The sequence below is a fragment of the Ochlerotatus camptorhynchus genome, unplaced genomic scaffold, assembly GCF_037179485.1.
Source record: "Ochlerotatus camptorhynchus isolate MF236.1 unplaced genomic scaffold, CSIRO-AGI_Acam_v1.1 ptg000006l, whole genome shotgun sequence".
Classification (NCBI taxonomy): Eukaryota; Metazoa; Arthropoda; class Insecta; order Diptera; family Culicidae; genus Ochlerotatus; species Ochlerotatus camptorhynchus.
In genome coordinates, this window is record NW_027040498.1 from 3,524,442 (window position 1) to 3,550,211 (window position 25,770).

Sequence of the window (25,770 nt, forward strand, 5' to 3'; positions counted from 1 at the left end):
AAAAGCCCTGCTTGTCGCGGACACGTTACATGGCAGAATTGATTGCATGGCAATCTTGGAGCAAGTAAACATTAACGTCCAACCCCGAATGCTTCGTAACAATGTTATGCTGAGAATGCCACTACGTAGGACAAACTATGCAATCAACGGTGCAATAGGTGGACTGCAGCGAGTATTTAACCGAGTTTCATCAGTATTCGATTTTCACCTGCCACGACTAACACTTCGGAGACGTTTCTCTTCATTCTTCTCCAGAAATGGAAACAGTCAATGATCATGTTTTAATGTTTTGTTGTTTTAATTTATGACTTTAATTTTAATTTTAAGTTAAACAATCATTGGGACCATATCGAGTCTGTTGATGCTGACAAATAAATAAACAGCACCAGAATAAATTATTATCGCCTCCTTTAAGCTAACGCGGTTGCGCCTTTTAAATAACTGAGCTACATAGAAAATAAATAAATAAATAAATAAATATTGAATGAATGAATAAATTAATTAATAAACAAATAAATCATGAATGAAAGAATGAATGGTGATGGGAATAGATCAGCGACATTCCAGTTGTACCCACATACCTTGCAGTTAAAATGTCATACAATGATTGTGATATTAAAAAAAAAAAGAAGACTAGCCATCCGACCGGTTCTTTTAAATATCTGTTTTATTTTACACATTATCCTAGCAACGACGTAGGTATTAGATCTAAAAATATACTCTCTACGGTCTACTTTACAAAATAGTTTTTCTTTTCATTTTCGCTATCGTAAAAAAAGAAGATGAAGAAATTCCAGAAATTATTCGCATTCTTTCGAACAACGCGCTGTTAACCTGCAACGGTTCCTAAGTAGTCGTCTCAGATTTCTCTCATTCTGATTTTGTTTCCTATTTATTGTTGATCTTTGTCGTGCTTATCAAAACTATCGTTCGCTTAGTTGCTACTGTTACAAGTTAGTTTAAAATGTAGGCATCATTTGTTTTCGTTACCCATGTTTTCTTCTTCTTCTAGAATGTCAGTCGGTATGCAGCGAAAGGGTTTCCTAAAACATGTCAGATTTCCTTTGTCTATATCTCTTTTTTGATTGAATGAGGCTTTCCGATATTAGCTTGATTTGTGATTAATTAAAACTCTCGAAAAATAAATTAAAACGATCCAAACTTGAATAGTTTGCATTGGAATGTACTCGCACAATTAGATTAGAAGATTGTTTATTCGAAAAGAATATACGGCACTTGAATTTAGACGTTTTCCAACACTTTGATTTCTATCTGTTCATGCTTTCTTACTAGAGTCACAGGCTATATGGACGGAGCTTGTAAAAGTCCTTTAAGGAATGCAATATTGATTAAAAGATTCGTTCTCCTGCGTGTTGTAGTTAGGAATTGTTATTAGTTATGTTAAAATACTTTCTCCTTAATGTACTGCTTCTAAGGGGTAGGATTTATATCACAATATTTCTTCTAAGTAATAATTAAAATGAACTTTTCTCGCGCGATTCGTTCGGTCGCTTCTGCTTGAATCGCATTCTCTTTTTTTTTTTCTTAAGTACAGCAGTCCGCATCTAGTTAGGTGATCTAACTAGACTCCTCGCTTTACAAACTGATTCGTTAGCAAAGTAGGGTTAGGCGTAAGTATAACCTATCCGTCAGTGATAGGTATTTTAAATTAATTTGCATTATCCTACAATGAGTAAAAGTTTTGTTTCTATTCACAAAAATGTAACCAACAAACGTGGACGGGCACGTGGTTTCAACAAGATCATAATATTTCCACATATCTACAAACGATACCTGTGTACAACACACCCATTGGAGGGGGATTTTGATCTTCGTCTTCTTGTTTGTTTCCATTCCATCTCTTCAAAAAACAAAGTCTACAAACTAGCTAAAGGTACAACAAGGAAACATTTAAACGAATAGTGGTGGCACCCCACTAGATAAGTCGTTCCTCGGGCGGCGGTTTTAGCACGTTGTCCATTTCCAGTCTTGGATTGCAGTACTCCTGGGCGCTGGGGCTGTACGTTCCTCGGGTGGCCCGTTTGTTACGTGCCGTCACCAGGAACGCACCGATCAGGGCGCCCGCTATCGCCAGGATGCCGATCACCACCGGTACCACGATGAGCGCAATGTCCGCTCCGGATGTTCCCTCGGCTTCTAGTGCAGCCTGTTAGTGAGAGGGGAAGGATAGAGGCGGTAGTTGATAAGTACGATGGTTGTAAGCAGCGAGCGTATAGTATAGGTATCTAACTTTAGATGGTTTTAATGGTCTATGAGTTAGTTGAAGCATGCATTTGGTGTGGATTAATGACGGATTAGTCACGGTAGGTTATCATTATTTCTAGTGTTGATATTAATATTTTTTAGACCTCTAAAAAACCCGAATTTCCGCAAGGATCTATGTTGGTATTTAAATGAAATCCCGTTTGGATTCCTGAAAGACCCATTGGCATTTTCATGATAGCAGTAGATTACAGTACAGTATTAGCTCGAATGTCAGGGTTTAGTCTGAAGTTGAAGTATAACACTTACTTAATTTTAGTAAGTCTAAGATCTCAAAATATTCAAGGTCTTGAAGTTTCGTATTCCATGTACAAGTTCAAGGTATTGTAACTAGAAATGTGTTAGAAGAAATGAAAAAAAGTTAAATGATAAATCTTTGTTTTTCCTTAATTCTGGAAAAAAATTAAATAATAAATCATATACTTTTTACCCCTTAATCCTAGCTCTTAACAAATTACAATATCTTGAACTTGTACATGGAATACAAAACTAAGACATAACATATTTTTATACCTTTTTTTTTGCTATCGGCGCCAGGGAGGCAGCTTTCACACCTGGACCCTACCTATCGTCCCATCAACTCATGGACCGGGGACCAACGGCTTTACTTTCCAAAGAAAGGCGTGATCAGAGATTTTATGCCTCAGAAAATCCCGACGGCGCCGACAGGGATTGAACCCAGGCCCTTTGAAGTGAGAAGCAGTCACGCTTACCACTACACTACCGGCGCCGCTATTTTTAATGTCTTAGACTTACTAAAATGTAAAAGTGGTTGTGTTTCCTTTGTGCTGAGAATTTCAGTGATGCTTCATAAAAAAAACGCGGGAACATAAGGGAGGTTAACATCCTGAAAATATGGTGAATTTATTGGAAGCTTTCACACCCCGAACACGATCCCTCCGATAAAATATTTAACGGTAAATTTGCAATGTTTGAAAAATCATAGCTCAGCCATTAATTGACGAATTTCAAATTTATAGGGGCCATTTGAAACTTCATACTTTAATGATTTATTCAGTATCAATAGATTTAAATTGAAATTGGCACACATTTTAGGCATCGGAGGCATCGTGTTCGGAGTGTTAAGAACCTCAAAGCGGTTCCTTAAAAAAAAACTGAAAAACCTGGAGGAGAGTTTTTTTTTGGATTTTCAGAACTCATAAAACATGAGTTCTCAGACTAATATTCCGGACACGGAAAAGTTTCTAATATTTTGATGCATAAAAAGTTTTGTTTTTTTTTCCTTTGATTTGTTTCCGTCGGGGAGGCAGCTCCCACACCTGGACCCTACCTATCGATCCATCAACTCATGAACCGGGGACCAACGGCTTTACTGGCGTGATCAGAGATGTTATGCCAGTGGAGGCGAACCAGCCTAAGGCTGAAAGCCTCCTAAATAAAGCTAAATTAATTAATTAATTAATTATGCCTCAGAACATCCCGGCGGCGCCGACTGGGATTGAACCCAGGCCTGCTGGGGTGAGAGGTAATCACGCTTACCACTACACCACCGGCACCGCTATAAGAAGTTTTGATGATTCAAAACAAACACAAATATGCTCCATTGCACAGTGGTCCAGAATGCAGATTTAGGTGGAATGATATGTTTTGAGCCTGAAACTGAAACTTTAGACTAAAAGTCTCTTCTACAAAGTTATTCCTTATAGTTAGGCCCTCATTTTTATGACAATGAATTCTAGGGTGGTTCCTATTATCATTAAAATAAAAAATCTAACTTTTTTGTTTGAATAAATTAAGGTATATATTCTTCGGTAAAGTTATAGCTGAGCAAATTTCAAGCAACTTTGTTTAAGATAACTTTTTTGTATCTCTTAAATTGGCCAATTTAGAGCTATTTTCTTGAATTGAGTAAGGGTGGCTCTTGAAAAAACAGTTTTTTTGTTCTAGTTTTCTTATTTCAAATTTCTCAGCAAAGGTGTCTTGAGATAACTTTTAGATCTTAAGAAGGCGCAACTTTTTTATTTGAAATTTCTCATGAAAGTTATCTTCTAGAGAATTTTAAAACTCTTTTAGACGAATGTTTTATAGGGTAAATTATGGCTTCGGCACCCATTGACTGTTTTCGGCAACCGAAATTGAAACGTTTATTTCACTGTATTTTCCCATCAAAACTCTTCGCTGAATGTATTAAGCCGATTCCTTACCTTTTCAGCTTCAATCAGATTACATTTTTACGACTGTGAATTCCTGTTATACCATATTTTTCTTTAAATGAAATATACATACTACAAAATACGGCTGATTTCGAGTTGCCGATAATAGAACAGCTGGTTAACACGCAGTTCAAATGGAAAGGGTGCCGAAGAAAAAGATACTGCCGACAATAGTCACTCTCACATGAGAAGTTTGGAGCGTTGTAAAAACATGTTCAACCCGTTTTGATCAATTCTGTCGATTGGAATTGGTAGAACAGCAAGCAGCATATAAATGTCAACAAACAAACCTGTCATGTATGTGTGTGACGCTGAGAAATCGCTAATAGAAGTTCGGACGCTGCTTAGATTGACGAGAATACGTAAATTCCCCTACCTGAATTTGTTGCCTGTATCTCTTCTAATAAAAAAGATATACCCAAATATAGTAAAAAATATGACTAAATTCAAATTGATTTTATACGAGTTTAAAAAATAAAATACCTCCAATTTTGTCATATTGTTGAGAATAACATACGCCCTTTCAAATGCCGTAAAAAAACTTTTTTTTTGTTTGCCCCAACCATTTGAAAAGTGCATATTTTTAGTATAAAAATGTCAATAACTCTTGATCGGCGAAAGATATTGACAAGCTTTGCCCAGCAAAAACTTGCGCCTTCTTAAGATCTAAAAGTTATCTCAAGACATCTTTGCTGAGAAATTTGAAATAAGAAAACTAGAGCAAAAAAAACTGTTTTTTCAAGAGCCACCCTAACTCAATTCAAGAAAATAGCTCTAAATCGGCCAATTTAAGAGATACAAAAAAGTTGTTTTCTACAAAGTTGCTTGAAATTAGCTCAGCTATAACTTTGTTGAAGAATGTATACCTTAATTTATTCAAACAAAAAAGTTATATTTTTGATTTTAATGATAATAGGAACCACCCTAGAATTCATTGTCATAAAAATGAGGGCCTAACTATAAGGAACAACTTTGTAGAAGAGACTTTTAGTCTAAAGTTTCAATTTCAGGCTCAAAACATATCATTCCACCTAAATCTGCATTCTGGACCACTAGAGTGATGCAAATTTTGAAATTTTTGCTCCACAATACTTAAATGATTCCAAATCGGATCCTGACTAACCTCTCAAAATTTGAACCCATTTGGTGAGAAACTGAGATGGCACAAACCATTTGAAGTTTGTATGGGAATTACTATGGTAAAACCAAGATTTTTGTTCATGTCTACCTAATAATTCACCATATAAGTCTGCTTCAAAAAATTTCAACTTTACTTGTAGGAAATTTTCCCAGCTACAACTTTGCTGAAGAACACATTTTGATTAAATACAAGGATCGAAAGTTATCAATGGTTCAATGCGCTGATGTCTTATGGTCATGCTCAATCAACTGCTCAGCAGGCAACATTGGTGTTTCTGGGGCGTTGAATAGGACACAAAAATCATGGCTACTATATCACACTGCAAAATACAGTGTTGCCTACAGAGCAGCTGCTTGATCATGTAATAAGTTTACCAACCTCTTAAATAATTAATAACTTTTTACTGTCTCGTTTTACATAGAAACAATGTCCTGCAAAGTTGTAGCTGAGAAAATTGTTTATAAGAATGGCTATCGAACTGTTTCATAGCTCAATATGGAAAAAAGACTAAAAGGCAATGTACAAAAAGTTGAGGTTTCCCATAGTAATTTACATGTAAACTTCAAATGCCTTGTGCGAAGTCTGTTTCTAACCAAATGAGTTGTAACTTTGGGAGGCTAATCAGGACCCGATTTGAAACCATTTAAGCACTGTGGAGCGAAAAAGTCAAATTTTGCATCAGTCTACTGGACCACTGTGCATTGGTGCTCAAGGTCTTGGTCTTCATTTATTTTTAGATTTCTGACACATTATAAATTTCTAAGGTCCTAAACCGTGACAAATTGTCAAAACTATTAGGTTTTGCACATTCTGCAAAGACTTTGTAAAATTTGCGATAAAATTGACTTAGTAATACAAATTATCGGTTCCTAGAACTAGATTTCCTTTGATTTGAAATATAACCAGTTTTAAAAATAAAATTGTACTCCTCTATTTCGAACCTTTCCATGTTAGGCATACTTTGTGATACTTTTGGATCACATCGAAAAATGTAACAGATTAGTAGATATTTTAGTATGAATAATACTAAATGCTGAGTAAAGTATTTAAAATGCAGTACATATTAAATTAATTATCATTCGTTCTAATGATGATTTTTAATTTGTTTACCATTGTAACAATGTTCAATTTTATCAGTAGATGTAATTTTTAAAATATTTTTTTGGTCTAGAATCTAGAATGAAAAGAATTTTGCTCACATCAATAAAACAATTTCTTGATTTTACTATTAATTTAAAGTAGCTTTAATGTCCCTAATGTTATACCCCGTACAGACTATGGCTTATGTCATGTAATATAGGCTGTCTTGCAGGGTTGAAAATTCTCGGGGGACAATCACCCGGGTGCGAGAGATATCATTCTCTGCGGTGAATCTCTGCTTATCTCCTCGGAGATTTTTCGTGGCACCACTGGAGAGATTGTTAGACACATCACGGGAGAGTGAGAGAGTTGGCAGTTCACTGTTTGTCTGATTATACACTCACTTCCGTGAGAAAGATGGCAGCGCAAATGCGATATTGTTTCTCCAAAGATTCCGGCAGAGCTTGACGTGAGGGGACAAAGTGCAAACTGTTCTTCACGAAGAAAAAAGTGCGGTTTGACGACAGTACCGGTGGTTGTGAATTTTGTGCTTTGCAGGGCAAATGGAAAATCATTCAAAGTAGACACGGTATTTAACTTGAAGCGGCATCTCGTCAATATTCATCGGGTGTTCTGGTGTTGCTAGATCGCTGCTCCTCTCTCCATTGTCCCTGCAGCTGCTGACGGCATTCCAAGTGCCTTCCTTTCGACACATTTCATCGACGACATTCTCCACGTTAAAGACGTCTCCCTTCGCACTGCCTCGAACCTTTGACAGCCGAAGACCACATGCTCCGGCGTTTCATCCACGTTGCCACACTCCGAACGGGGTGACGCTGCGTGTTCGAACCGATGCAGGTATTTCCTGAAGCAGCCGTGGCCAGACAGGAACTGCGTTAGGTGAAAGTTGACGTCTCCATGTTTTCTGTTCGCCCAGATCGAAAGAATCTGTATTAGTCTACGTGTTCATCTACCGTTCTCGGCCGTGTTCCACTCCTGTTGCCACTTAGCCAACGACTCCGCTCTCACAGATTTCCGTACTCTTCCGGTTTCTCTCCACCTTTAGCACTCGCTGTTCTCCGCCAGGGTGATGCCGCTGCTTCCGACGAGATGGTTTTGTACGCACTTACGACTTGCATTACCATGAACCGGAACGTACTACTCGGTTTCCTATGATTCTGCTTCATTTCCAGCGCTGCAACCCAGGCTGGACCTCCATACCTCAGTATCAACGTTAATATAAAAAGTAACCTTTAAAAAAATCTTTGTATGCAACAAACTAACAACCAAAGTCTTCACCGGGGTGGGGGACCCTAGTGATCACTCATCCGCTCCGGTGTGTTGGACTGTTGGAGGTGCGAACGTCAGAAACTGTATTTGTTTGCGAAGTGGGAGAAGCGGTAGAAAGTGAAAACAAAATAAAGATCTTTCGGGTGAGTTTGCTTTTGGCATAGTGCGAGTTGCCTTTTCATCTCATCACCCTGCTTACACTGGGGAGAATCTAAGAGGAAGAGGTGACAATTGGCTTCTTCCTCTTTTATTTCTATTTCTATCTCTATCTTTATCTATCTCTATCTCTATCTTACGCACATGAAATCGGCCAATCAGGAGCTGGTTCACGTTTGACAGAAAAGTGGTTCATTTCGCCCCCGTATTGTCACCTCTTCTCTTAGGGGAGAATGGCATCCCTGCTGTCTTGCAATGAGCACTCATACATCTAGTTTTCACTGGAAATCCTATGTATGAGTGCTAATGGCAAGATGGCATATATTACATGATATAAGCCATAGTCTGTACGGGGTATTAACCTAATTGTCGATAATATTGAACCCATAAATACGTTCAACCTGAACAATGCATTAGGTCCTAAGTAACATTGATCGATTCTCTTCATCGACTTTTTCTTTCGTTAATATCTTTGGGTACAGAACCGTTTGTTGTCGTGTTGTCGTATTAGAAGCTAGACAATAGCTTCTTTCATCGACCTGTGTGCTGAAAAAAGCTGGGAGTGTCTTAACCAGGGCGTCACAATATCAGCTTCAATCGTCATACTCGATGCGACGAAGAGACGGCTAGCTTTCTTTTTCGCTTCGCAGTATTCTAGAGCCTCGGTCGGTGACTACAAACAAAATATTCAATCGCTTGTCTCTCTTTCTCTTGTCGCTTCATTGGTCTTTCATTCAAGGTTCGGTGAAGTGGACGAGTGAAAGAGCGCTTTGATAGTTTCGGCTTTCATGAAACACATCAACAGAGGTTTCATGACGTATATGACGGAAAATGAAACTATATATTTAAAGCATTTGTCACGAGAAAACACTTGAAGATTACACGTTATATGTTTAATTTATCGTCCATCAACATATGTATCTAAAAAAGGGTAACGAAAACGAGACATAACGCATATTAAACAAATTGATAGAGCGGTGTTAGAGTGTCGATGAAAGGGATTGAAAGCCATAAGGAGGTTTCGTTTCATCTCGATTATCGACGTTTTTTTCATTGAAAGTTATGAGCAAAGCAACGACGAGAAAATCCACAGCCAACGTTTCGTTCTAAGCGTGCTTCTTTTTCCTTTTCGTTTCGTGCTGATAGTGTAGCTAAGTGATGCGTTGAACACGTTATATGAAAGAGCCTTCATTTTAGAGCTTCGAAATGGCCATGAGAATGCTAGAGAAAGTCGATGAAGATAATCTGTCAATGTTACTTAGGGCATAAAGCATTGTTCAGCTTGCATTCCGAAGGATAGCATTTTGGCGAATTTTTCACTAGCATCCAACATCATATATTTGTATTGATCAGATGACACTCAATCTTTAGATCCATAGCCATCATGACCATGAGAGCCATTTTCCGTATATATCATTAAATTTGTTAAACAAATTTTAAACTTTAACTTTTAATAGCTTTATGACATTTAAGTTCAGAAATTCGTGAATCTGAGTTGAGACTTCTGACGCTAAATTCTCCTCTGGCGGCATAGGAAATTCTAGTGATATCAGTGAATAAATAAAAACGTTTGTGGCACTTGAGTTATTGTTTTATCCTAAATAGCATAACCTGGAAATTTTCCGTAGAATAGCTGGAAAATTCAGGGAATTTTATTTAGGAAAATGAATAGACTGTGCAGGAGATTTAAGAAGTTCCTATAATAACAAAGAACTTCACCGGCGTCAAGAGAACTTCAGAGATATGGAGAACTTGAAGAAATTGTGGAAGCTTTTAAGAAGTTCTAAGTACCGCAGAAAAGCTCGATCTAGACATTTTTGGGTATTTCAGAGATGTTCCCGTAACTTTAGTCCAGATTTTTTTAGTAGTTTAAAGATCTATAAGCGTGAGTTTAGTTGAAAATTAGGATAGTTCCATGACGCACTGACCAAAAAAAACGAGATCTCTTTAGGAGCTGTTCATGAACTACGTAGACAGATTTTTGGGATTCTTGACCCCCCCCCCTCCCCCTGCGTAGACAATTGTCCATACAAAAATTTGAAAATTTGTATCTGCCGTGGTTAATTGTCACCCCCCCCCCCCCCCTAAACTTTCTACGTAGTTTATGAACAGCCCCTTAGATGTTCCGAGAATTTGAGGTAAGTACAAAGACTATCAGAAAATTTATGAAAACTTCCGAAATACTTCAGAAACTTCACATAAGTCCAGAGAATTTCAGGAAAGTTTAAAGGTATTTACGAGAATTCCGTTTATTTCAAAGCAGAACCGAGATCTTCAATAGTCTTGAGAGTTTCATGGAAGCTCCGAGAACATCAGGACAGATCAGATAATCAAAGGGCAGTTCCAATAATTTCAAGGAAGTTGCAGAAACCTTAAAGAAATTTAGAGAACTCAGGGAATTTCCGGAAACCTCCGGAAAGCTCCGAAAGAATATCTGGAACGCAATTGCCAGTATACGAACATCCGGGAAATGTGATAATATTTTAAGGGTGTTATATCATGGAAATTTCAAAAACTTCAAAAAATTGTTAAAATTTAGAGTTGAAAGTTGATTGGAGAATATCACCGAAGTTTTATTTTAATAATAAAAAAACGCGAGAATTTTTAGCAAGCACCGATTTGTTCAAGAAATTCCTGAGAACTTCTAAGAAATTTTGATATTTTTAGATAGTTTCATGTTACTCAGCGAAGTTCCGAGTACTTCGAGGATGATCAGATAACTTCAGAGCAATCCCATTAACTTAAGGAAATTTGCAGCGACTTCAAGGGCTTCGTGCAGTGTTGGGAAAATATCAAAAAATCAAATCTCACCAATGCCCAACATCATTTTCGCAGACAAAAATCAACAAGCAAGCAACTGCGGATGATGTTACAAACTGTGATATTCGTAGCTACGAATATCAAGCTAACCAAACTCACCAGCTATAATTCTAACCAAACCGTGGTGAGTTTGAGTTTCATGATTTTTGCTTTACATTCGAACGCGACCAGAAACTACCATCACTGTTGGCAGCAGTAGCTTCGTGTCTAAGTATCATCGGTGAAGAGTAAAGAGAGCTAGTAAACTATACTTTCTCTTTCTAAGGAAACGATGTGCACTCTCAGCTTCATTTTTACGTGTTGTGAAAAGTCTCGCAATATCAAAGAAGCTTGTAAGATCAATATCAAGCATGATATTTTGATCCAATATCACGCGTGATATTGAGCAGTGGTGAGATTTATCATTGTCATTGACAGACTTCCGCGTGATATTGAAAAAATTGTTTTTTCAAGTAGTCACTCAAAAAAACCTTCGTCAAAATCTCATTCAGTTTTTTTCGTTAATGACAAGTGTAATTTCGTGCATTCTGTGTCACATTATTGTTATCCAAACAGTTCACTTTAACGGCTCCATGTAATTGTGTTGCTCAAGTTATTCCATTTCATTACAAATTTAGTTAATACAAAAATGTACACATGTTCGGCACTGACAGCATTGTCATTGACAATTGACATGGTTTGCCCTGACGATGAATGGTAGCTTAAATGAGTGACCAAAGCAGAATTGTCAATATCACCGTGTATCACGAAAGCGGATAAATGTGATTTGATTGATGATTTTGCCAACACTGGTTCCGTGGAATTGTGGGATATTCCGGATATTTTATGATTGATCCGAAAACTTCAGCAGCGTCAGCGAATTATGAATATATATATATCAGAAAATTTCCCGCAACATTAAACAAATTTAGAGACCTTCAGGTAGGCATACCCAAGTAACAATTTTGATTTTATTAGGGTTCTCTAGACCATGATTTAGACTTGAAAAATACTTTAAAACCACAATAAAACTTGAAATATTACTTGGGATAGACAACTTCAGGGATGTCCTGATATTTTTAGGGATAATTAGTGATTTAGGACATAGTTTCGTGAGAGTTTGTAAAGTTTATTAAACTTAAGGAAAATTGCGAAAACTTCAAGGCAATTCAATTAATTTCAGTAACATTTCGGGTTCTTATAGAAAATACTGAGAAAGGGTCAGTCTAGAACATTTTAAGAAAATTCAGAGATCTAGTGAGCAGTTTTAATAACATCAGGAAACTCTAGACTACTATTGTTATGTTATGAATGAATGAAGTTATGAATTAGTGTCGATAATTTAAGGGCAGTTTCATGAACACTTCTAACAGCTTCAATGAAAATCATAGAACTATATTAATTATTTCGTTTTGATCCCAAGAAAATGGCGGGAGCTTGAAGAAGTTCCAGAAATTTCAGAAAAAAAAAACTATGAAAACTGCAACTGCACAAAAGTGGAGAGATTTTCAGACACATTTCGAGAAATTCATAGAAGTCTATGGATCTTAAGGGATGATCTGCGAATTTCAGGAACATTCATGAACATTAGTAAAATGCGGGCTCATTTCAAAGAAGCTCTAAAAATAGTGATTTCAGTTGAATTAGTTCCAGAAAATTAGCGGGAAATTTTAAGAAGTTACCAGATTGAAGTATCTAAGTAAGTAAGATGTTAAGAACATTTTTAAACTTTAGAGATGTCAAGAAAATGGTTATAGTTTAAAATTTAATTTAATTCAGGGTAGTAAAACAAGCTTCATGAGAACTGCAAATACGTTGCAAAGTTTCGAGAACTTTGGGAAAGAACAAAGAACCTCAGAGCAGCTAGATAAATTACATAATTTTTAAAGAAGTTTTGAGAACTTCAGGGAATTGTTAAAACTTTAGAGAAGATCTATGATCGTTAGGATAACTGAGGAAACTTTAGGAAATCCGAAAGGGTTCAAGGAAGTTTACAAATTTGATGAAAAGTATTGTAGGCATCAGGATAGTTTTTCAAGCAACAAAGGACCTTCAAGGCAGTTTAATTAACTTCAGGAAAATTTTAAGAAATGTAGTTCTGAAGACGTCAGAATAGTCCATTCCATATTCAACGGATACTTCTCATGAAAATTCACTTGGAATTCTCCTCAGACATTCGCTTTGTATCCTCCCGAAATTCTCATGGAATCATTCTAGAAGTTCACTTATAACACTTTTCTGAATTCTCTAAAAAATATCGTTAGAAATATCCTCCGAATTCAATTTTATTTGAATTTTCCTCGGAATTTCCTTGAAACTATCCTCAGTAAGAAAACTTTTGGAAAGAATCTCATATTTTTTATTGAATTCCTTTCAGATTTCCTTCCCTAGGAATTCTACTCACATGGAAAATCTCCTAAGAATCCATTTGCATTTCCTCTAACAAATTCCTTGAATTTCTCCTCATAATTTGTTAGGAAAACTATCCTGGAATTATTTTCCGAATTCCTTTGAAGATCTCCTGGAGTCATTCTTCGATGTAATTCTAATTCTCCTTTCATCTTCACTCTCTAAGTATTCTCCGAAAATGTTATCAGCTTTTCAAAAATCACAGCCCTTTCTTTCGGAAACTTTTGAATGTTAGCCAAAAAATATGTTTTTTGATATTAAGTCTGCTAAACAGCACAAACCGATTTGATGCCAAAACAAGCGTGGCGTCATATTAGGTCTTGAATAGCTGTAGCTAGGTTTTTAAACACATTATGACAATACAAATATCGAAGGATGAATTTTACACTAGAAACAGATTTTGCCAGGCTTGATGGAGCCTCACTCGCGAGTTTGAAATGAGCCGAGCGTAGCATTTTTCTGAGGAGTAGAATGTCTGCTGCCAAATCATTCCACTGAGCTTCAGTGCTTGTGAGCGAAGGGGGATAAAATGAGAGTGAGGTTTTCTGCCATTCATGTTCATGTTTTCTATCACACGCTCTTACTCTCACTCTGGGTGAACATTGAGCTTCTTGCGTCAAACAAAATAGTCATCCGGAGTCGCGAAAAGCGCACCTCACGTCAAATCATCCTCTCACTGAAGTTCACTCTCCCTCTCTCTAGAGGAGTTTTTGTTTACTTCTTCCATATTCCCGCCGCCACTCACTCGAGGTGAGGGCTGGCTAAACTCGCAGGACAAGAGTGTTTTAAAACCTCCAATGAGTTTGAGGAGTTTCAGCAAGCCTGGCTAAAACTGGTTCTTAGTCTTGAAATTGATCGAAAGAAGCCCTTGTTGGTCATTTTCAAGGTACTCCAGAATGTTGTCCTGGTTTTGCTTGGGATTCGCCCACTGTGTGTGACGATTGAAAATCTCGTTAACTGTCATAATAAGGTGATCCATTGGACGTTTTGCAGTTGACCTGACAGCTGAAATCTGTGAGTGTGTGAGTGATCAGGTGTTGCCGATGCAGGATGCAAATATAAACAAAGCTATTTTCAATGAAACAGATCCGTTAGTTCAACAGTCAAAATTTCTTGATAAATAAAACCATCAGATGACTGCACTGCCTATAATCGCATCTCCCATATGAAAAATGGCAGTCGAAATTATGAAGCGCAATTCCCATACAAATATTTAAAACATCAGAATTTATTTAATTTATTGATATTCTTCTCGAGTTTCAATCAGTTGCAATGAAGCCTGCATGTTTTGTTATTTATTGTTTATTAATTTATTTGAAAAGGCTCAATCGAATTAACTTTACAGAGCCAAGGATTATTGTTCACTATACAATACATCTTAAAACTATAGTCGAAAGATACAATACGATAAACACTTTATCTTCCGCTATCCAATATGCCCCCTCCATCAGAACGGGAGCCGCTTCCAGTAATTTCATTGTATGGCAGTATCGCCAACAGGGGCAGAGAGCTTCCATTGCAGGAATGGACGCAAAACGTGGTCAGCACTCACACACTCATCACGAAACGGTTGCTTTCCAAAGTTGACGACGCCTCGACCGAAAGACTGTCTTGCCGAGAAGCAAGCTTGTTCAGAGCACGCATTTGCAGGTTCGGTATTATGACTGTTATTAAAGATAATGATAATAACAAAAACTGGCCACTGTGGTTCTTAAGTCCCAATTGGAGCTTTGTGCCTACCCTCAACTCAGTGTTAAATATCTATCTCAGCTCATAATACTGCAAACATTGACGAAGTGGACGGGTACTCGAAGAATTGCTAAATTTTAGTCTACAAATCGCATGCATATTAGTTCCACAGCTCTTAAAACGATGTTAGATGCAAACGGAAGCGAAATCAAACTTGTGCAATATGTACATTGGTGGTAGAGGATTATAAAAAGAATAGAACACTCCCCACAATCTTATCGACATAGTAGTAGACCGTATCCATATAGGAGGTTATTTCTGTAACCGTACTGCCATCCTATAAGAGAAATGAAATCGGGCGACGACATGAAAAGGAAGTTGTTGAAATGCATCGAAAATGTCAAGCGAGTTGTATACCAAGCATGATCGATGGAGATACGACACTGAACACGGACTATGACAAGTCGAAGGGACCTACCTGTTCGGAGCAGTTGATACCGGTGTAACCGATCGTACAGTTGCAGTAATACCGGTGCTCCTTGTCGCAGTCTTCTATGCAAACGCCACCGTTCTGGCATAGGTTTGGATTCTGTATGCAAGGATCTACTTCGGCGCATTCTTTACCGCACATGCCCTCGTCGCATTGGCATCTGCAAATTAAATTTTTCAGTTAGTTTTCCCTAATAGGATATACCTCAAGAAAGCCCATACTTGAATGAACCCCGTGTATTGATGCAGGACCCTCGTCCACCGCAGTTGATCCTCAGTTCGTAGCACTCGTCAATGTCGATCTCGCAGTTCTTCCCTTCGAATCCTGTCCCCGTGCAGTTGCATTTGTAGTCGTTGATGAAATCGATACACTGACCACCGTTGAAGCACGGCATCGATTCGCACTCGTCGATTTCGATTTCGCACAATCGTCCCGTGTAGCCGGGAACACAGCGACACACCGGAACCTGCATGTTGGAGAATAGTTACCATCCAATTCCTTTATTTTACGCAAATTAACTTACATTTTCATCGTTTGTCATACAAATAGCACTATTCTGGCATTCCTCAAGTTGACAGAATGGAATATCGCACAGCGACCCAGAGAACCCAGTTTTACAAGAACACGTGAAATTGTTACCCGTTGTGGAATCTGCAACGTAAGAACATCATTACTTCTCAGCTCTAAAAGCACATATTTCATAACACTTACTAAACCCATCAATACAGATGGACCCATTCCTGCAGGGTAGATTCTCGCAGGTCACCAGCCGGAACACATCGCACTGTGGACCGGCATACTCCTCGGTACATTCGCACGAGAACCCAGCCACCAGATCCGTACAGGATCCTCCATTGTGGCAAGGATTGGACATGCATTCGTCGATTTCGAACTGGCACAGGTCGCCTTCGTATCCCTCCAGGCACTGACACGTGAAGCTGGCCACTCCGTCAATACAGGTCGAATTGTTGGTACAGTTGGCAGTCAGACATTCATCGATGTTCTGTGAACAGTCGTCACTCTCGTACCCGGCCGGGCAATCGCAAGCGTATTGCTCCGATGGATTACTGCAAACGCCGCCATTCTTGCAGGACTGCTGGAAACACAAGATACATCCCTCTTCGGGTTGACTGGAGTTCAGATTGAAATGCGGACCAGTAAATTGGAATGTGTCCGGATAGATGACGTCATGCGGGAAGTACGGCAGTAAGTAACCACCAACCCTGGTCTCACCGAGACATCCCTTAAACATGGAACCCTTATCGATTCCGCCATTCACCACTGAATTATTCTCGATGTGTGACAATGCTGGCATTCCACCCAAGTAGACAAAGTGCTTTCCTGAGAATAGATGTTTGTACGCCAAATAGTCAATGTTGACCGAGATGGGTGGTTGTGGATCCTGTGTCGCTTCCCAACCCTTCCATCCGGCTTCCAGTTTTCCATTCGAGGAAACCTTAATGAACACGGTGTGCCATCCGTAGTTATCGTCCTGGTCGTACTCGAACCGATACTGCTCCGGTAGGTCAACCGATAGCCTCCAAGAAATGGTTACCAACTTTTTGAACGTCGATATTTCAAAGTACATATCACTTTCCTGCACGTACAGCAGCGTTCCTCCGAACTTTGTCCTGTAGGAGATCTCGATGGTGTCCATGTTGTTGTCCTTGGAAGTGTAGGGCAGCTGATCGCCGCCCGCGTTAAAGGCAAACTTGAGCGGTTCGTTGTCGTCGTGGAAGGTCATGTTGGAGATGCACTCGTAGCCGGTGTCCAAGTTTTGGCAGGTCGCATTCTGCGGACACTTTTGCAGCTCACAGAATTGGATCTCCTGGCAGAGTTTTCCCTTGTATCCTCGGGGGCAGGTGCACCTGTTCGGGGGTGGGAGGGGAGATGTTGATATTACGTTAGATCAGTAAGGTCAATGGGGGGCATAGCGGAAGTTTATTTATTTTGGTAATCTAATTCATCAACTTGACGGATTGCGCTTATCTTAGTGTTCGTTGAGTACTTTGATTCGTTTTTGAGCGGCACGCACAATTGCACAATGATACTTGATGCCCGGAGAAGGCAAAATAATTAACAACCCAAAAAGATTCTCGTCTCAAAGCGGGAATCGAACCCGTGGGCTTTACCTTGTCTTGTACCTTAATTCGTGGTGACCAGCGGACCAGGACATTGGGAAAACCGTAAAAAGCCTGGAATTCGAAGTCACTGTGAATTTCGATTACAAATCGAAAAAAAAACTCAGTGCGCTCCTCGAAAAAAGTAAGATTTTGAACGTTGAAAAAAATTCAAGACCCTTGGATTGGACAAGATTTTTAGGATACTGTCACTTCGAAGAACTATTAAGACAATTTTAGAATTTTTCCAAAACAAGTTTGAGCTGATTTTAGAATGAATTCTAGAGATACCACTTAAGTATTTCAGAGAAGAAGTCCTAGGGAGCTTTGGGCTGAACTTTAAGCTAGTTTTGACTAGAACTCGAAGGCCATTGAGTGAGTTCAGAGTAGTTTTTTAAATAAGCTCTGTGGAAAATCAGTGGCGTCTCGTAACCTCACTTTTTACCTGTACAAAATGCATAGAATCTTCTAGATTCACTAATTTGTATCGATTTACAGCAATGACTTTTTATTTGTTTACTTTTTGAGAGTTGTTGAACAGATAGATTGAGGTTAGGGTGACGCCACTGGGAAAATTTCATGGTGGTTATGAAGAGGATTCTAGTATGCGTGAAAAATTCCAAGGGAATTTAATTGAAATTACATTTCCAATGGAATTGTGAGAAGAATTTTATGTTTATTCCGAGGATAATTTCAAGGGCATCTCAAAAATAATTTCTAGTTAAGTTTAAGTAGAATTTCATGTGAATCTTCAGTAAAATTTAGAGGAGAACGTCAAGATAATTCTGAGCAAAAGTTTGAAACAATTCTGAGGTGTATTGCATGGAAATTTTAAGAAGAAATCAAGCAAATTTCTGGGCTATAATAAAAAAATTCAAGGGAGTCCCAGATGGAATCTGGAATCTCTATTTTAGAATAATTCTGAAAAGAACTCTGTTTGATCTTATCCAGTTCCAAAATTTATTTTCGCATTGAGTCCACCATTATAGTATTGCAAATGAGTGCTACGCAAACGTAGTAGTACCAACAATCAATACGAAACTAACGATTTTAAATTGGCTCACTACTTGACTAGCCTATTGGTCCCAAGCAAACGATTAACGTACCCCATTCTAGTAGAAATTCTAGTACTACGCAATGTTTGTTTTGATTCGCTATGAAAGTTTGACAGATAAAATTAGGGGTTAGTGGATTTTGCTATGTTTCGAGGGGTGACCGCTTGGGAGCTTGGGACCGAGGAGAGTACCAGAGCTGAGCCAAAATGTTGAGCACGTTATTTCGGGACCTTCTTGTCTTAGAGTTACCTCTATGGTAGTACCATAGAGGTAACTCTAAGACTAGTAGGTCCCGAAGAAACGTGCTCAACTTTTTGGTTCAGCTCTGGTACTATCTTCGGTCCCAAGCTAATCGATTCACCCCTCGAAACATAGGAAAATCCACTAACCCCTCATTTTATCTGTCAAACTTTCATAGCGAATCAAAACAAACATAGTGTAGTACTAGAATTTCGACTAGAATGGGGTACGTAATCGATTTGCTTGGGACCAATAGGCTAGTCAAGTAGTGAGTCAATTTAAAATCGTTAGTTTCGTATTGATTGTTGTAGTACTGAAAATATGTAGGACAAAAATGAATTACGTTAGTTGTAGTAGCAAAATAGGTTTCGAGTTAATTGAATTATAATTAAAAAATTCCAAATTGAACAATCGAAAAATCCAGATCTAAATTGTATCCAAACCCAAGTTGAAAGTGAATGAATCCAAATCCAAGCTACAAAGCTTTTGACGTAGGACTACGTCTGTGATTTCTATATGGGGGTACACTTTGTGAAAAAAAGAAATGGAACACGTAACGAAATTATGAAAGATTTTGAACGATAATAACTCAGCTGCCCCTGGACTAATTTCAATAATTTTAACACCAAACGATCAGAAATATTTCTACGCAACTGCACTGTTACTATTGCAAAAGGTGGTAAATGTCAAGCATTGTTCAAAAGCGTTGAAATAACTAACAAATCCACCCATTACGTACATGCATATGCACAGTCATCAGAGTTAAATTTCTGAACATGTCCCAACTAAAATTCATATCAAAAGGTTCTCTTCAGGGCACGCATAGCCATATTAAAGAGTATAAACAGAGAGAACCCTGCTCAAATTCCTATTCCTACACAAAATACAAGCTGCAGTGAACAAATAACATTTATTATATAGAATCACGTCGTCCTACGTCACCATTGCGTACAACCTCATAGGGCCGCCCCTTGTAGTTTTTCTTTTAAAAGAAGAAGTGATGGTGGTGGTAAGGTGAAAACCATACTCACAAAATTCGGAGAACAATGATATGTCACTTGATAGTGAAAAATTAGTCACTTCCCCCAGGGCTTCTGAAACCTATTCCGGGGCCTCCAGATGGCCAATGTGATCCAGAAGAGATTATATGGTCTTTTCTGAATTTCTCACAAAATTCTGAGAACAATGATATGTCTCTCGGTTTCTGTTGTAGTGAAAAATTGGCCGCTTCCCCCAGGGCTTCTAAAACCTGTTCCGGGACCACCAGAATGTGATCAAAAAGAGATGATATGGCCTCTTCTGGCTTGTCCACACAATTCTGAGAACAATGATATGTCGCTCGATAGGTTTCTGCTGTAGTGAAAAATTGGCCACATTCTCCAGTGCTACCGGAACCTGTTCCGGGGCGATTAGATTGCCAATGTTATCCATTAAAGGCAATATGGCTTCTTCTGGATTGTTCACAAAATTTTACGAACAATGATATGTCGCTCGATAGCTTTCTAATGTAGTGAAACATTTGCAACATTTTCCAGGACTTCGGGAACCTGTTCCGGGGCCACCAGATTGTCAATGTTATCCATTAAAGATAATATGACTTTTTCTGATTAATCACAAAATTCTGAGAACACTGATATGTCACTGGATAGGAATCTGGTACAGTAAAAAATTGGTCACTTCCCCCAGGGCTTCTTAAACCTGTTCCGGGGCCACCAGCTGGCCAATGTGATCCAGAAGAGATTATATGGCCTCTTCTTGATTGTCCACCAAATTCTGAGAACAATAATATGTCACTGGATAGGATTCTGGTGTAGTGAAAAATTGTTCACTTCCCCCCAGGGCCTCTGAAACCTGTTCCGGGGCCTCCAGATGGCCAATGTTATCCAGAAGAGATTATATGGCCTCTTCTGGCATGCTCACAAAATGTTGAGAACAACTATAAAAGCCACTCGATAGGTTTATGTTGTAGTGAAAAATTGATCACATTCTTCAGGGCTTCCGGAACCTGTTCCGGGGCCACCAGATTGTCAATGTCACCCAGAAGAGATTATATGGCCTCTTCTGGATTGCTCTCACAATTATGAGAACAATGATACGTCGCTCGATAGATTTATGATGTAAATCACAATTGGTCGATTCCCCCAGGGTTTCCGGAAACGGTTCCGGGACCACATGATGGCCAATGTGATCAAGAAGAGATTATTTGACATCTTCTGAATTTCTCACAACATTCTGAGAACAATGATATGTCGCTCGGTTTCTGTTGTAGTGAAAAATTGGCCGCTTCTCCCAGGCCGTCCGGAAACGGTCCAATTTGATTTCTGATAAAAAATTCGCCATTTCCCCCAGAGCTTCCGGAACCTGTTCCGTGACCACCAGATGGTCAATGAGATCCAGAAGAGATTATTTGGCCACTTCCGGATTGTCCACCACATTCTGAAAACAATGATGTGTCGCACGATAAATTTCTATTGTAGTGAAAAATTGGCCAGTTTCCGTTGGGCTTGCGGAACCTGTTCCGTGGCCACGATATCGCCGATGTGGTTCATAAAAGATGATATGCTCCTTTTTGGATTGTCCACAAAATTCTGAGAACAATGATATGTCCAAGCAATGATAATTGACCACATCCCACAGGGTTCCGCAACCTGTTCCGGACAGAGTTGCGACCTATCACAATCACGATCATCAAACAGCTGATGGTAGTAACGCTTTGTACATTCCTATCAATGTGCTCGTCGAAGCTCTCTCCATGACCATCCATCAAGTTGACGAAAGAAGTAATAAGCAACTGGTGAATGTCGTCTTCTGTTGTGATCCATCACCGATCTGGTCATTCCTGACAATCACGACACTCATCTGTGTGCTCGTTTTGAAGCAGTTGCTGCTTTGCTTGCTTATGTGAGTGTGTCGGTGAGTGAGCCCAACAGCTTCCGTTTAATGTTGCCTGCTTTGTTTGTAACTCACACACTCGCGCCTGCCAAATCGAACTTGGAATGCGTAGGCATCGTTTTCATTTTCTTCTGTCGTTTCTCTTTTTCTCATGATCGTACTGCAGAAGTCTTCACTGTTTTCGTTGTGCTTTTCATTATCAGCAGCGAGTGTAACGTTTTGCTTCTGAGCAGCGACCATTACTGGTGATTGTTGTTTGCCATGGCTCTAACTCTCACTGCGTGACAAAACCGATCTGTCAGCAATAGTCGGTTGATGCGAAGACGAGTGTCACGTGAGTGTTATGATATTTTGCATCACTGGTTCCGGACCATCACATGCCCAATTTGTTGCAATACGATGTCATGATCATGAATGATTTGTTTTTGGCGGCATCTTGCAAAGTTAAATGATTTATGGCACAAATGTCATCAACTTAGCTGCAGTTAGTAAGAAAAATAGTGCCACTCCATCCCGAGCAGGAACCGATAGCTAATCGATAACAAATGAAATCTTAATGTGGTATGATACCAGATTTCGGTATGCTTGTGGTATAAAACCTTGTTTTGTTATTATTCAGTTATCAAAATATTTTTTAAAGTATCAAATGAATACCAAAAGAACACAATGTGATCTTTCAGTTTTTAGAAACTAACACCTAAAAGAGTTATTGAATTGGTATTAGAAGATCTTTAAAATAACAAACTATGGTATTCTGGCATCTAAACAAGCGTCTGTTATCCGTTTGTTATTGTAATATCTAAATTATTTATTACTTCGTTATTCGTAGAACATCTTTGAGGTATTATTTTTGGTATTTTACCTCTTATGTCAGCCTCACTAATACCATATTTAGGTTGCCAGTTACGCTATTTTCATACCTGAATTTGGTATTAAATAATAAGTAATTTTTTCTGCTCGGGATGAGTAGTTTTTTTTTATATAAAGTTTCGTCGTTTTACTAACATTAAAGTCTTTCGTTGCATGACCGTTGAAAGCAACTTAAAAATGAGTAGGATTTCAATAATTTCTGTCAAAAGTTGGCTATGACTATTAAGTCTCTAAAGTGAGGTGGTATATTTTATATGTAAGCTCAGCTTTGATTGAATGCTTTTCCTCGAAAATAAGTGAAATTCTACTCATTTTTTAGCTGTTATCAACGGTCATGTAGGCTAAATGAATAGTTCCAGTTCTTGGAATGACCCTCCCCGATAGTCAGCTGAGAGTTTTGACATTCAACATTCAAGATTGTAGCCTTATAAAGTTTATACTACGATTGGGACAACTCGATGTTACCTAGCTAGGGCGGACCGGTTGGTCCACATCAACTGCTTGAGCTCGTTAAAAGTATCCTTTACGTAGGTCCACTTGCAACGGCTTTGAGCGAAAGTGGGAAGTGCACGCACGATATGCGTGAGGATCGGAAGGAAAATGCGTGCAAGCGTGCATGAAAAAGTTGAAACAATTTTTCCTTGAGTTAGTATCGACTTATCCACTAAAAGGGTGTTAGTATGGGGGTGTTGGATCCGTTCAAGAACGAGGGCTACTTACACAAAATCGTTCCAAGTGTTGGCACAGATGGCGTCGTGCTTGCAGGGTAGGGTTCGGCACAGGTCATCCGTCACGATACCCTCCAAAACAGAGGATCGATCGATGAAAACTTCTCCGAATGGAGGTGGCAGCACTAGACCGTCCTCGTTCAATGGATACAGTTCCACGATCATTGCGTGCGATCCATTGGACACCTGAACATCTTGAATAATACCTTTAAAATACTGCTTTTCCGATTCATCTTTGTACAAGCTGTAAATCGATTCGGCGTACGGTGGTGGTCCTCCCAGGTACAGAACTTGTGCATTTAGCTGCCCGGATGAAGAGAGTGTCTTTCTAAAGTATTCGGTGCCGTTCAATTTGACCTGCACTAAGGTAGAATTCCGAATGACTTCGATCAAGTGGAGGTAGCCATTGTCCAATTTGTTACCACCGACAGTGTAGCCTTCCGGGGTATCGTTGAAGATCATTCGCACCAGCAGCTCTCCTTTGGACAGGAAAGCAGCCACGTAGGAGTCATCTCCCGGGGTGCTGTTCATATCCGGATCACTGCCCAAGTAGAACACCATTCCGGATGCTTGTCGTGTTCGAATAAACATTGAAATGTCCAACACTGATCGAATAGCTCTCCGAGCGGTATCACTTACAATCACTTTAACGGCTGATCGAGTGGTATTTTCGTGTCCGAATGTTGCTGCCGTGATGTTGTACTTGCAGGTATGGCCAAGATGAGGACGCTGGCAGCTACAGGCGAACGTGTGCCATAGATCGGTACAATGTCCGTTCGAATTACAGGGGTTCGGCTCGCACTGAGGAGTTCTTGGACATCCTGTAACGATGTTATGCAGAGAGGTGAATTCCTGCTCCTTACCAGGAAGAACCCATTGGCCGTTGATCACTACATCTTCCATACAACCGACGAAGCTTGAGACTGCCCTGGCGATGTGCTTCAAATAAGGTTGAGCTAGCGTTGGTGTTGTACCGCCTAGATAGGTTACCGGGAAAGAGGTATTGCTACCGTTTGTACCTTCGTAAGAATTGATTGGATAAATGGTTTGCTCTTCGTTAGCGGATAGAACCAAGTGAGACGAATTGATCGCAACAAACACCTTCTGCCACTTGCTGTCATTCAGTCCGGATCCAATGAACACACCTTCCCAACGATTCAGCAAGGCGGAGTGCAAGTTCAGTCGACCATTATTCAGTACTAGAATGTACGAGGTAGCTCCATTCCCGAAAGCTAGAATTCCGTTTGGTAACGTAGTCTTAAACCTAAGCTGTATATCATATCCTTCATCGCGGGATGTATTAACGGTCAACAAGCTATTAGCAGCCAGAGACATGGTAGTCACCGTATCGCAGGTCATTCCCTGGAACCCTTGTTTGCACGAACAGTTGAACTTGTGCTGCGTCTCGTTCTCCAAGTAAGGTATACAACCTCCACCATTCAAACACGGTTCGTTAACGCAACCCGTCAGTCTAACTGAGCAATTCTTCCCTCCCCACAGCTCGTCACAATCACAGTTGTAGTTATTGCGTCCATCCATACACGTTCCGTGAATGCACGGTTTGTACTTCAAGCACTCATCAATGTCCGTTTCACAGTGCGCTCCTTCAAAGCCCGGTTCACACTCGCACGTGTAGTTTCCAATACCGTCGACGCAGTTTCCATTCTTACACGGACTGCTGTCGCACTCGTTGATGTTGATCTCACAGTTCTTCCCCATCGTTCCGGGAACACAGATACACTCGTAACCGCTTGCGTTTTCAAACGAAAACTGCTGCGAAAAGATGGCCGGCAAATTCTTGGTGTAGTTGTTCAGGTAGTACAGCGTGACGTTCGATCTCTGCAGGCATTTTCCCGAGTATTGGCACGGGTTGGACTCACACTCGTCGATGTCCTCCTCGCAGTTTTTGCCCGTATAGCCGGCGTAGCACTTACACTGGTAGTCGTTTATTTTGTCCATACACTCGGCTCCGTTGGAGCACGGGTTCGAGTCGCACTCGTTGATGTTGTGCTGGCAGTTGGACCCTGAGTAGCCGGTTTGGTTGCAGTCGCACAGGTAGCCTCCCAGCTGGTCGATGCAGCGGCCTCCGTTCTTGCAGGGCAGGGGCTGTGGGGTATAGAGAAAATCCAAATTTAGTACTTCTCTTTTAGGTCTCTAGTCACATAGGAGTATTGAGCGAAAACCCAAAACTTGATAACTGCTTTTCAAGACCTTTAAGGTATCCCGAAAGAATAGACTTTCCACATAGTATGTTCAAACTTTCTCATAAACATGAAAATATCGCTCTCAATTCTGAGTAACACTTATCGGCCATGACTTAGGGTACGAATGAAAAAAAAAGTAAGATCGACCAT

The 25,770-nt window shown here is 39.5% G+C and overlaps 1 protein-coding gene across 6 annotated transcripts in view; it reads right to left on the reverse strand.

Moving 5' to 3' along the window:
* Window positions 1-647: 647 nt before the first annotated feature.
* Window positions 648-25,770, reverse strand: part of crb (crumbs) — a 149,704-nt gene continuing 124,581 nt past the window's right edge. For 5 of the 6 annotated variants that reach the window (XM_065239698.1, XM_065239690.1, XM_065239673.1 and 2 more), the window contains 6 exons: window positions 23,409-25,522; window positions 16,223-17,379; window positions 16,035-16,162; window positions 15,733-15,977; window positions 15,500-15,671; window positions 648-2,167 (listed from right to left, as the gene is read on the reverse strand). In XM_065239698.1, coding sequence (XP_065095770.1) covers window positions 1,937-2,167; window positions 15,500-15,671; window positions 15,733-15,977; window positions 16,035-16,162; window positions 16,223-17,379; window positions 23,409-25,522 — 4,047 coding nt within the window. In that variant the 3' untranslated portion in view covers window positions 648-1,936. Of the gene's footprint in view, window positions 2,168-15,283; window positions 15,359-15,499; window positions 15,672-15,732; window positions 15,978-16,034; window positions 16,163-16,222; window positions 17,380-23,408; window positions 25,523-25,770 lie in introns of all 6 variants that reach the window. The other variant, XM_065239705.1, reaches the window with a different exon arrangement.